This window comes from Delphinapterus leucas, chromosome 15, assembly GCF_059928025.1.
Source record: "Delphinapterus leucas isolate spDelLeu-1000000601 "Yukka" chromosome 15, BTC_Dleu_Yukka2, whole genome shotgun sequence".
Classification (NCBI taxonomy): Eukaryota; Metazoa; Chordata; class Mammalia; order Artiodactyla; family Monodontidae; genus Delphinapterus; species Delphinapterus leucas.
The window spans coordinates 39,727,630-39,739,847 of record NC_143143.1 but is presented as its reverse complement, the minus strand read 5'-3'; the positions used below and the strand labels follow the sequence as shown (position 1 = coordinate 39,739,847).

The following is a 12,218-nucleotide window of genomic DNA, read 5'->3' as shown; positions in this document are numbered from 1 at the left end:
TTCTCTCTCTCTTTTCCTTCTGGGACCCCTATAATGCGAATGTTGTTGCATTTAATGTTGTCCCAGAGGCCTCTTAGGCTGTCTTCATTTCTTTTCATTCTTTTTTCTTTATTCTGTTCCCCAGCAGTGAGTTCCACCATTCTGTCTTCCAGGTCACTTATCCGTTCTTCTGCCTCAGTTATTCTGCTATTGATTCCTTCTAGTGTAGTTTTCATTTCAGTTATTGTATTGTTCATCTCTGTTTGTTTGTTCTTTAATTCTTCTAGGTCTTTGTTAAACATTTCTTGCATCTTCTCGATCTTTGCCTCCATTCTTTTCCCAAGGCCCTGGATCATCTTCACTCTCATTATTCTGAATTCTTTTTCTGGAAGGTTGCCTATCTCCACTTCATTTAGTTGTTTTTCTGGGGTTTTATCTTGTTCCTTCACCTGGTACATAGTCCTCTGCCTTTTCGTTTTGTCCATCTTTCTGTGAATGTGGTTTTTTTTCCACAGGCTGCAGGATTGTAGTTCTTCTTGTTTCTGCTGTCTGCCCTCTGGTGGATGAGGCTATCTAAGAGGCTTGTCTCCTTTGTTGCTTTTAATATTTTTTCTTTGAATTTAATTTTTGTTAGTTTGATTAATATGTGTCTCGGCATGTTTCTCCTTAGGGTTATCCAATATGGGCCTCTCTGAGCTTCCTGGACTTGTGGGTGACTATTTCCTGTCCCATGTTAGGTTTCTGAATGTAATCTCTTCAAATATTTTCTCAGATCCTTTCTCTTTCTCTTCTCCTTCTGGGACCCCTATAATCTGAATGTTGGTGCGTTTAATGTTGTCCCAGAGGTCTCTGAGACTGTCCTCATTTCTTTTCATTCTTCTTCTTTATTCTGCTCCTCAGTAGTTATTTCCACCATTCTATCTTCCAGCTCAGTTATTCGTCCTTCTGCCTCAGTTATTCTGCTATTGATTCCTTCTAGTGTATTTTTCATTTCAGTTATTGTGTTGTTCATCACTATTTGTTTGTTCTTTAGTTCTTCTAGGTCCGTGTTAAACATTTCTTGTATTTTCTTGATCCATGCCCCCATTCTATTTCCGAGATTGGATCTTGTTTACTATCCTTACTCTGATTTTTCAGGTAGATTGCCTATTTCCTCTTCATTTATTTGATCTTGTAGGTTTTTACCTTGCTCCTTCATCTGTAACATATTTTTTGTCATCTCATTTTTTTTGATGGGTGGGGCTGTGTTCCTGTGTTGTTGGTTGTCTGGCCTGAGGCACCCAGCAGTGGTGTTTGCTGTCAGTTGGGCAGAGCCAGGTCTTGGTGCCGAGATGAGGACCTCTGAGAGAGCTCACACCGATTAAGATTCTCTGGGGTCTGAGGTTCTCTGTTAGTCCAGAGGTTTGGACTCAGTGCTCACAGTACAGGAGCTCAGGCCCAATCCCCAGCCTAGGAACCAAAACCCCCTCAAGCCGTGCAGCGTGGCAAAAAGAAAAGCAACAAAAAGGCTGGGGAGGTCCAGGCTGGAAGAGAAATTCAGGAGTCACCCGCACATGGATGGCTTTTAAGAATTTAATTTTTATTTTATTTTTTTGGCCACACCATGCGGCTTGAAGGATCCTAATTCCCTGACCAGAGATCGAACCTGTGCCCCCTGCAATGGAAGTGTGGAGTCCTGGAACACCAGGGAATTCCCTAGATGGCTTTTAAAAGCCATTGGACAAGATGCCCAAGGGCCCAGTGTAAATGAGAAAAGTTCAAAGGCCAGAGCCCTCTAATGTTACAAAGCCGAGGAAGTAGAAAGAAGTAACCAAGGACTGAGAAGGGGCACTCGGTGAAGCAGGAGGAAAAGCAGGAGAGTGCAGAGTCCTAAACGCCCAGTGAAGGACTACTGTCCCACAGAGGAGGGAGGAAGCAACAGGACTAAACCTGCTGATGGGCCGCTGAGCTGAGGATGAGAACTAACCTGACCAAGTGGGGGGCATGGTGCCTTGCCAAGAGCAGCTACAGCGGTGAGAGGAGCAAAGGCAGACTGGAGTGGGATGGGGGCACACAGCCCTCCACAGACCACGCAGTCAAGTGGAGCAGAGAACTGGGGCAGGAGCTGGAGGTGGGGCTGACAGGCTGTCTCCACGATGGGAGGACCAACAGCAGATCTGCAAGCTGGTGGGGATGGTCTGGGCATGGGGGAGCAAAACTGACTCAGAGACAGAAGAGGGGGCAGAAGAACATCCCTGCTCAGTCCCTGCACAGGGGAGAGCATGGGGTCAGCCACCTCGAAGGAAGGCAGGCTGGTTCCTGGTGCAGATGCCAGCAGGTGGAGCAGACGGAATTCTGGAAGTTCTCTTCTGAGTGCTTCCGTTTTCTCAGGAAAATGGGAAGTAAGGTCAATAGCTAAGGTGAGGATGGAGCTTTCAGGAGAGAGAACAGTCGAGTGAATGAACAGGCCGATGTATCACAATTGCTGAGCCACCTTGCAGGTCAAGGTCATGACCGTGAGGCCAGTTGATGTGGACATTGTCTCCAGCCACATTCAGCTGCATGGGCCCAGGGTAGGCTGAGGCTGGCGTCCTGCCAGGGCTGCAGTTTGTCCCAAAAAACAGTTAAGGGAGGTAAGGAAATATGCTAAGAGTAATTATTATCATGAAACAAAGGAATTATGAATTTATAAATTTAATGCAAATCAAATAAAAATAAGAGATTATTTTCTGGAACTAGACAAGCTGATTTTAAAATGCATATAGAAAAATAACAATTAAGAATAGCTAGGGGCGGGCTTCCCTGGTGGCACAGTGGTTGAGAGTCCGCCTGCCGATGCAGGGGACGTGGGTTCGTGCCCTGGTCCGGGAAGATCCCACATGCCGTGGAGCGGCTAGGCCCGTGAGCCATGCCGCTAAGCCTGCGCATCCGGAGCCTGTGCTCCGCAACGGGAGAGGCCACAACAGTGAGAGGCCCGCGTACCGCAAAAATAATAATAATAATAAAGAAGATACAGGTATAGGCGGGAAGAAAATCCTTTCACTGTTGTCACTGTCCAAAGACTTGAAATAACTCAGGATAAAAAGAAAAGTCTGAATCTTTCAGCAGGGGAAATAGGAAGAGTTTACACCCTCCATCCAGCCCTTAACAACAAGTAAGAGAAGCAAATTAAATACGCATTTGAAATAAAGTTTCAGTCATTAAAGAGGAAGGGAGTGAAAATTAATGTCTAATTAAACTAACAGCCAAGACATGGAAGCAACCTAAATGTCCACTGGTGATGAAGGATAAAGAAGATGTGGTCTAGCCACACAGTGGGATACCAGTCAGCCACAAAAGGAGGAGATCCTGCCATTTGTGACGACATGGATGGACCGTGAGGGCTTTACACTGAGTGAAAAAAGTTAGACAAAGAAAGACACTGTCTGATCTTACTTATATTACGAAACCTAAAAAAAACCAAACCCATAAATACAGAGAAGAGACTGGTGGTTGCCAAAGTTGGAGGGTGCAGGTGGTCAAAAGGTACAAACTTCCAGTTAGAAGATAACTAAGTTCTGGGGATGTGAGGTACAGCATCCTTACCTTAACTGTCAACCCATGTGAGGTGATGGCTGTTAACTTATCGTGGTGATCATTTCACAATATATGTGTATATCAAATCACCATGTTGTACAACTAAAACTAATGGAGTGTTAGAGGTCAATTATACCTCAATAAAACTGGAAAGTTTTTAAAATTTTTTAGGGTTAGGGTTAAATGTTTTAATTTTCGAATTAAACTCCTTTAAGTCTTAAAGTCACTAAAGAGGTCCTGAAAATCCTAAAAGAAAGAAAACGTATTTAGCAGTTTGTGTTCCATCTTCCCTCCAGGTCACAGAGGCCTTTCCGTACCGGAGCTGGAAGCCAGAATCTCAAAATTTACCAAAAGACAGCAAGCACGTAAAACACGCTCCCTGCACTTGGTTCCACTAGAGACCATAAAGCAGACAAAAGGCGAAGAGTGAGTGAGGCCCTGGGAAATCACTGCAGTGCCTCTGAAAGCCCAAAGGAGCAGAAAATAAATTCTGATGAAAACCCGTGGCATAATTCATGTTGATTTTTCATCAAAATGACCAGAGGTATCATATCCCATGAGCTTAAATTCTGATCCATTATAAAATTATACTGTTTACAGTACATTGCTTCAGGCACTTCATATAATTACCTGGATGGAATACAGATTTTTTTCAAAACGTAAAAGGTGTTTTTAGGAACACAAAGCACTGCATAATAAAATGCTCCTCTTTAAGGCTTTAGACGAAAGTGGTTTTGTTTTCACTCAAGCATTCCTTCACGATCATCATTGTTCTCCCATGGAAAGGGCCCTCACCTGTGCTTTCATGATATTCCTTTTTTTATACATAAATTGATTTATTTTTGGCTGTGTTGGGTCTTCGCTGCTGCACGCAGGCTTTCTCTAGTTGCGGCAAGCGGGGGCTACTCTTCGTTGCGGTGTGCGGGCTTCTCATTGCGGTGGCTTCTCTTGTTGCAGAGCACGGGCTCTAGGCGTGAAGGCTTCAGTAGTTGCGGCACGTGGGCTCTAGAGCACAGGCTCAGTAGTTGTGGCACATGGGCTTAGTTGCTCTTAGGCATGTGGGATCTTCCGGAACCTGGGCTCGAACCCGTGTCCCCTGCACTGGCAGGTGGATTCTTAACCACTGCACCACCAGGGAAGCCTTTCATGATATTCCTTCTGCTCATCCTTCAAAGGACTTCAGTGCATCCCCAAATACATCTGAGATTACTCAGAAATGGGATGATTCTATAAACATCAAGCAGAGAAGACAATGCTGGCAGCATTAATCCTTGTCTCAGACAAGAAAAATTATTATTCAAAGCACTTGACTTAATTGCTAATTCTGGGAAGAACCTTGTTTGCAGCAAATCCACGACGGACAGAGGACCCCAGTGGACATCCACGATCGGACGTGTCAATGGAGTTCTAAACTTGGATGCTCCCAGAAGAAGCGAATATATTCTGCTCTACCAGGACCCAAGTAAAGAGCAGGATTGGATTTAAGGCGGGAGGGTCCTGATCACATAGAATGCATCTGTCCTGTTGGCAAATGGACACCTGACACAAGTAAGAGGAGAATTAAAATGAAAGGAAATACCAGTGAGGGGCTGGAACATCACTCCTCAGAACACAGAGCCACCTGAGGAGCTGACGACCCTCAGAGATGCGGGGCTCTGCTACAGAGCTCCAAAGTCATGTCGTGACTTTTATTACTTACAGTTGAAAACAGGCCCGATAACAAAGGGACCTGGGTTTGTCTAACCCACTGAGAGAAAGTTAAAGTGTAGGAAACACTACAGAGTCAACTATTAACAACTACTCAACAGCTACGAGAGTCCGACAGGAGCAGGAGCAGCTGCAGTCAGACTCGGAAGAAGACATCCTGCTGAGCAAGTTCTCACCCTGAGGTGCGTCACCAAAGGAGGCTAAATACGCTTCCCAGTAACTTTGAAGGAAAAGCACACTAGGCACATGAAAACAGACTAGAAACACCCCCTCTTAAGAAGATTCATAAGTTCCGATTCATAATCCTCCCACAAACCAGGCCCACTCTTCTCAGGCGTTTTCTAGGCTTAATCTTGATCAGTCAGGCTAGGCTGGCAGTCCCCACGACAAGCCGTTAAGCCTACACTGTCCAAATGACAGCCGAGGGCCACACACGGCCACCAGGCGCTGGACATGTGGCTGGTCTGAATCGAGATGCACTGTGAGAATGAAAGACCTCAGTAAGAAGAAGGAACGTGAGTTATCTCATTAATAACTCTTTACATTGACGACAGGGTGAAATCAGAATATTGTGGATATCCTGGGCTAAATGAATTACAGTTTTAAAATTAATTTCACTTGTTTCTTTTTCTTTTTTTTAATATGGCTCCTAGAAATTTAAAATGACACATGCCTCCCATCGGCGTCTGGCAGGTGTATTTCTCTGTTGGGCAGGATAAGCAACCGAAATGAACCACCACTATATCAAGCGCACTGCTGGGTTGCTAAACATTCCAAATGTGGACAGAAGAATAAAGAAGGGTAAACGGTACTGGGGCATTCAGAGGACACGCACAAGAGCGGCGGCGGCAGCGGCCCTTATGCTGTTTTAAGAAAGTAATAAGCGTAAACAGTGAACTTTCTGGAAAAGGAAATGTTGCATCTGCTGATTGCCTTTCCCCTGCCAGGAAGTGTCCAGGGGACGCCCTCCTGAGCGCTGGGCTCCCGCCTACCTTTGACAAGCTCCGGCCGGTATGCCTTGCGTAGCTGCTCCAGGAAGCCGTTGTAGAAGCCCTCCGCCTGCTCTGAGGGCATCGCCAGGTGGAAATCGGGCTTGTTCCCCTTGAGGACGCACTGCAGGGTGAACTGGCTGATGCACAGCACCTCGTACTGCTTGTCCATCACGCTCTTCGACCAGTGCTTCCCACCTTCATCCTCAAACACACGCAGGTTTAAGATCTTCCGGACCCTGGGGGAAAACAGGGGTGAACGCTACCTGAAGAATCATAAGCCCCCCCCCAGACACACCCACACCCCCAAATGTCACAAGCACCCTGCTGACTAGGGACACTGTGCTGGCTCCATCACTTACAGCAGGGGTGACCATAGGCAAGTTACTTTCTACTCTGTGCCTCAGTTTCTGCATCTGTAATAGGGGTAATAATAGTCCTACCTCTTAGCGTTGATTGGCGATTTGCTTTTTTTTTTTTGTCAGCCCCTCCAATTCACAGCAGCTTCCGGTGGGAACCGGATGTGTCAAAACATGGGCTCAATTCTGATTTTTTACAGAATTCCATCTTTACACTGGAATAAATGATGCCCCGCTTTTATACCCTTTCTTGGAACTTCTCAAAATGAACAATTCAGCAAATACCCTGGAGAAAACTCATGGTCATTGCAGATATGCAAAACGATCTGGGGAAAGACACCTTGACAACTATGTCACATGCTCCTTATGCCCCAGTGGGGCTTTCCCTATACACGTGGATGACAAAGGACGGCCACCCTGGCAAGGAGGACGACCAGGTAGCATTTATAAGGTCAGACTTGAGATGAATGACAAAGAACTACCTCCGTGAAAGGTGCAATTTGAAGCCACCTTTCTGGATGATGCTGAAGACATGTTCAAAGCCTGAACAAATACTCATTCGCCGACACCTTACATGGGCACCCTCTGCGGTGGGCGCTATTCATCACCCCTTCTCCACAGCGGGGTCTGCCTTATGTTGAGTCATTGCTCTTAACCAGGTTAGGTACTAGCTCTCCATTTTGTCAGAGCCACGGAGAGATTCAGACCAGTCCCCCGGCTTTTAACCACTACACCACTTTGCTCCCTCTTTGCGAATCCAGGGGACAGCTTTTAAAATACCAACATCCGTGAGTGTTATTGAACTAGTCATCAACACCTCAGCGGGAGCTTGGTTCCAAGTCCGGTTTTCAACCTAATACAAAAGGGACAACTGGGCAACCGTCACATGTAGGCTCTGGGCACCAGGGGCAGAGAAAATGGATCCAAGCATCTGAAGTACATGTGCGAAGTGGTGCGGGGGAGGGTGAACATGAGGAGGGGAGGCTGCCTGTACTAAGGGCCAAGAGCAATGACAAACCTCCCACCTTAGTAAAAAGAGCACTGGCTTCCAGGCCAGGTGGCCTAGGTTCTAACCTGGAGTCAGGCTTTTTGCTAAGGACGTGTGCATGACCTTCGGCAGGTAATGTAACCTCTCTGAGCTCCAGATCCTATTGTGAACGGTGAACAACTGGGCATTCTTAACATGTGTAAACAGTGCCCAGATCATACTGCTCAAACTGAAAACATAAAACATTCCTATGAAAAGAGGCTTGGTTTTCACACCAAGGGAATGGTTCAAGGCTGCAGCAGCAAATAGGGGCAGAGGCTAAGTTGTGGTCCTGCCCTGTCGCTGACTTACTGGGTGACGGCTCTTCCTCGCTCTCCCCATCTGTGACACAGAAATAACCACACTGCATCAAAAGGGACATGGGTAAAACTGACAGAGTCTCACTTTATAGGAGCAAAATACTATGGAAGTTCCATATATATATATAATTTATTTAAATAGCTAGCCAGCCAGCTAGATGACCAGCACATGTCCCACTAGAAAGGCAGTGACGTGGAAATCCGCCTCTTACATGTGCTCCAGTTCCTTCTGCGTATCTTCCAGGGAAATACCCAGCAACACACAGATGCCCCGTCCGATGGCACTTATCTGTTCTCCACCAACTGGAAAGGAAACAAAAGGGAAAAGAGACAAAAGGGAAATGAAACAAAAGGGAAAACCAAACAGGTGCCGTGAAGCACATCTGAGCATCCACAGGAAAGTCTGAACATCACACATACTTCTCGTAACTTCTTTGCCAAAGTCAGTAGGTACTGAAACGTGAAAGGGGTTACGTCGATGCAGTATGATAATCATACTTTGTCCATTCTGACTTTACATTTGGAATGAATGAGTTGTGAAGTGAACAACCATTACGTGGGATTTTCAGGCCACGTTTTCATCTGTGCTACCTTGGTTGAGACCCCTGAAACTTTCTATGAGTTTGCCCGTCTGTAACAACAAAAGTTCTTCTCCCCAGAGAATCCAGCTCAGCTATGGTCATTCTCAAAAAGGAGATGCCTGCTCTTCTTGGAAAGCAGCAAACCTGATAACGTAATAAACAATGCACAATGGAAAACATTTATGTCATAAAAATAAAGAAATGATTTCTCTACTTACTGCAGAAAAGATAAATATATCATACATAAAAAACACAGTTTAAAAGTTAAGCTTCCAGGGGCTTCCCTCGTGGCACAGTGGTTAAGAATCCGCCTGCCAAACCAGGGTGCACAGGTTTGAGCCCTAGTCCGGGAAGATCCCACGTGCCATGGAACAACTAAGCCTGTGCGCCACGACTACTGAACCTGTGCTCTAGAGCCCGTGAGCCACAGCTACTGAGCCTGCACGCCTAGAGCCCGTGCTCGGCAACAGAAGCCACCACAATGAGAAGACCACGCACCACAACGAAGAGTAGCTCCCACTTGCTGCAACTAGAGAAAGCCCTCCCACAGCAACAAAGACCCAGCGCGGCCAAAAATAAAATATTAATTAATTAATTAATTTAAAATAAATGAATAAACTTTTAAAGAAATAAAAGTTAAGCTTCAAGTCAGCAAACTTCTATTATTTCCCAGTTTATTACTAAGGTTGCATTCTAAGCCAATGACCTCCAAATCATTTTGAGTGATGCATCCCATGCATAAAAAATATTCTTTGAACATAGATTCCTATTCCAAACATCTGCATGTGTATTTAGCGTCGAATGTACACTCTACTACCACTAGACAGTATCTAGTGCTGGCACAGCACCTAGGTCAAGACACATCATTATGGTGGTGAAACTAAATCCATATTTCAAATGTTGATCTTCATAATTTTCAATTTTTTTGGCCAACTTTTTGCCAAAGCTCATTAGATTATTGATGTTTGGTTATTTTATCGTATACTGACCTAATGTTCCAATCAGGAGAAAGGTCAACTCTGCCATTTTCTTGTTATTTGCTTCTGCTAGATAATAATATTTACAAATATACCCAACAAGGCATCACAGACTGTACCATGTTGCCACATCCTGCAAGCTAAGGGAAGAGTGAGAAACCCTCTCCCTGCAGGTGTCTGACAAGGGACCATCTGACAGACACGAGGGGAGCATGAGCATCAGTTTGTTCCTGAAATAACTCTTTTTTAAAGAATATTTACTGATTTATTTATTTTGGCTGAGCCGGTCTTAGTTGCGGCACGCAGGATCTTAGTTGCGCCATGCGGGATCTAGTTCCCTGACCATGGATCAAACCCAAGCCCCCTGCATTGGGACCACGGAGTCTTAATCGCTAGACCACCAGGGGAGTCCCTGAAATAATTCTTATTAAAGCTTAACTTCTCTTAGTTTTATGATTAAGAAAACACAAATATTTTAATATTTTCTTCTGTGCTGCTTTTTTTTATAATGGACTATGAGTGATTTACTGTCCTTTGAGCCACTGACTCAAAATCTGAAACAGAAATCAGCTATCCTGACATAAGCAGTAAACAGCTGGGCTTGCTTGCCTGTTTGCAGTGCTTTAGAAAACTGTGGCTTTATTTGTTCTTTAAGTAAGTCAATATTATTTTCTTACAATATCAAGATATTTTTAAAATTTTCCCCAGAGTATATTTTAAAAACTTAAAAAAGAATGATGGTTGAACTATGTCCACCATTAAAAGTAATGCACATGCAGTACAGAAAACCTTTAAAAAAATAAAAGAAACAGGAAAGCAAAAAGAACAACCGAAGACTAACACTTTAGTATGTTACTAATTTCCTTTTGATATTTCCTCTATTCACAGATTTTACTTCATATTTGTTCTCAACTACCATAGTAATATTGTGTATAAATTTTTGTGTCTCATCTTTTAACATCGCATAAGGATTTTTCCACATTATGAGCTTTTCCTAAGCATCTTTTAATAGTTGCAGCCCATCCAGTGGAACATTTGCATTCCATCCATGGATGGAATAACCATCCTATTTGGCTGGATAAATGGCTTGTTTTAAAATTTTTCACTTCAATAGGTAACACTGTGGTGAAAATCTTTATACACTAAAGTTTTGGCGTTTCTAAAATATACTTTCGTGTATAGAGTAGTTTTAGGTTCACGGCAAAACTGAACAGAGGGCACAGAGACTTCCCATATGCCCCAGCCCCACATGCAGTCTCCCCACTATCAACATCCCCCTCCAGATGGTACGTTCGTTCCAAATGATGAACCTACACTGACACCTCATTATCACTCCAAGTCCGCAGTTTACATGAGGGCTCACTCTTGGTGTTGGACATTCTGTCGGTTTGGACAAATGTAATGACGCGCATCCACCATGAGAGTATCGTACAGAGTAGTTTCGCTGCCCTAAGGATCCTCTGTGCTCCACCTGTTCACCCCTCTAAAGCTTCTTCTATAATTAGGATTATCTTCTTAGAATAGATTCTCAAAAATAGAATCACGATTTGAAGTGATTCAAATCACTATTTGAACAGTTTCAATATTTTTATAATGTGGTATTATCCTAATAAGAAATAAATTATGCACCAAAGCCTTGAGATGACACAATTCGCTCTCTTATTTTGGAGAAGTTTCGTCCCTCCTTCAGGCAGAAGAATTAGGAGGTTAAAGAGATGTTTTATTATAGACAAACGGATTTCCAAGGGGAAAAACTTGAGAATCACCATTTTAGACAAAAGGTCACAGGGCTAGAAGAGACCTGAGCTATTTGGTCAATGTTTATTTGATGCCACGTATAGTGGCATCACCCCAAGACTTCCTCTTTGAGAAGAATTCACCAGCTCGCAAATTAACACATTCAAACCCAACCAATCTCTTCCCAACATTCTATGATTCTATTCAGATTTCGGCTTATAAAGCTGAGTGATGGACATGGGGGTTATTGTACTATTCCATGTGTGTAACCACATGAATATGTTTGAAGTGTTCTGTCAAAAAGCTTTTAAAATTAGATTATCACAATAACCATGCTAAGGCATCAAATGTGCCTGACCAAGCTCATAAAGCGAGCCTGCCACGTAATATGTGACTCTTAATACTCTGTCCCACCTATAAAACTGGAAGTGGCATTTTAGAACCTTTGAAATAAAATGCCATTCGAGAAAGGCCACGTGGAAGTGAAGCCTGTCAGTCACATTCTAAAGGAATCAGAAAACCTCTCCCCATTACAATGCAAGTAGAAGGCAAGGCTAACTCAAAGTTTCCTCCAGCACTGTGAGAGAATTCCATCTTATTAACACCTTCAGACAGTTAATTTGTTGTTTTTAACTAAAAGCATACAACTTAAATAGTAAAGTAAGATCATTCAAACTATTCAGCTAATCTCACAGAAATGTGTTTTTGATATTCCAGATCAGCACAATGGAGAGTTCTCCATTCTGATCAAAACTTACATTCTCCAAAGTCTGTTCACTGGCCATCATGACCACATAGGGCAGGCTGCAAGATTCTTCTCAAAAAAAGCAAGAAAATCTTTTCATCTATGAATTTTCCCAGTTTTAGTGAAGTTACATATTAACTAAAATACTAAAAAAAAAAAAAAAAGCCCACTTTGTTTTAAAATTTCATAAATTCCAGAGCTATACTATTCCCTATTACTCCAGGACGATATCCAAAATCACT

The 12,218-nt window shown here is 43.6% G+C and overlaps 1 protein-coding gene across 2 annotated transcripts in view; it reads right to left on the bottom strand.

Moving 5' to 3' along the window:
- Positions 1–12,218, bottom strand: part of DTD1 (D-aminoacyl-tRNA deacylase 1) — a 110,793-nt gene that overhangs the window by 97,225 nt on the left and 1,350 nt on the right. For both annotated transcript variants that reach the window (XM_089896501.1, XM_022594231.3), the window contains exons 2-3: positions 8,149–8,239; positions 6,234–6,469 (exon numbers count right to left, since the gene is read on the bottom strand). In XM_089896501.1, the coding sequence (XP_089752627.1) occupies positions 6,234–6,469; positions 8,149–8,239 (327 nt within the window). The remainder of the gene's footprint in view (positions 1–6,233; positions 6,470–8,148; positions 8,240–12,218) is intronic.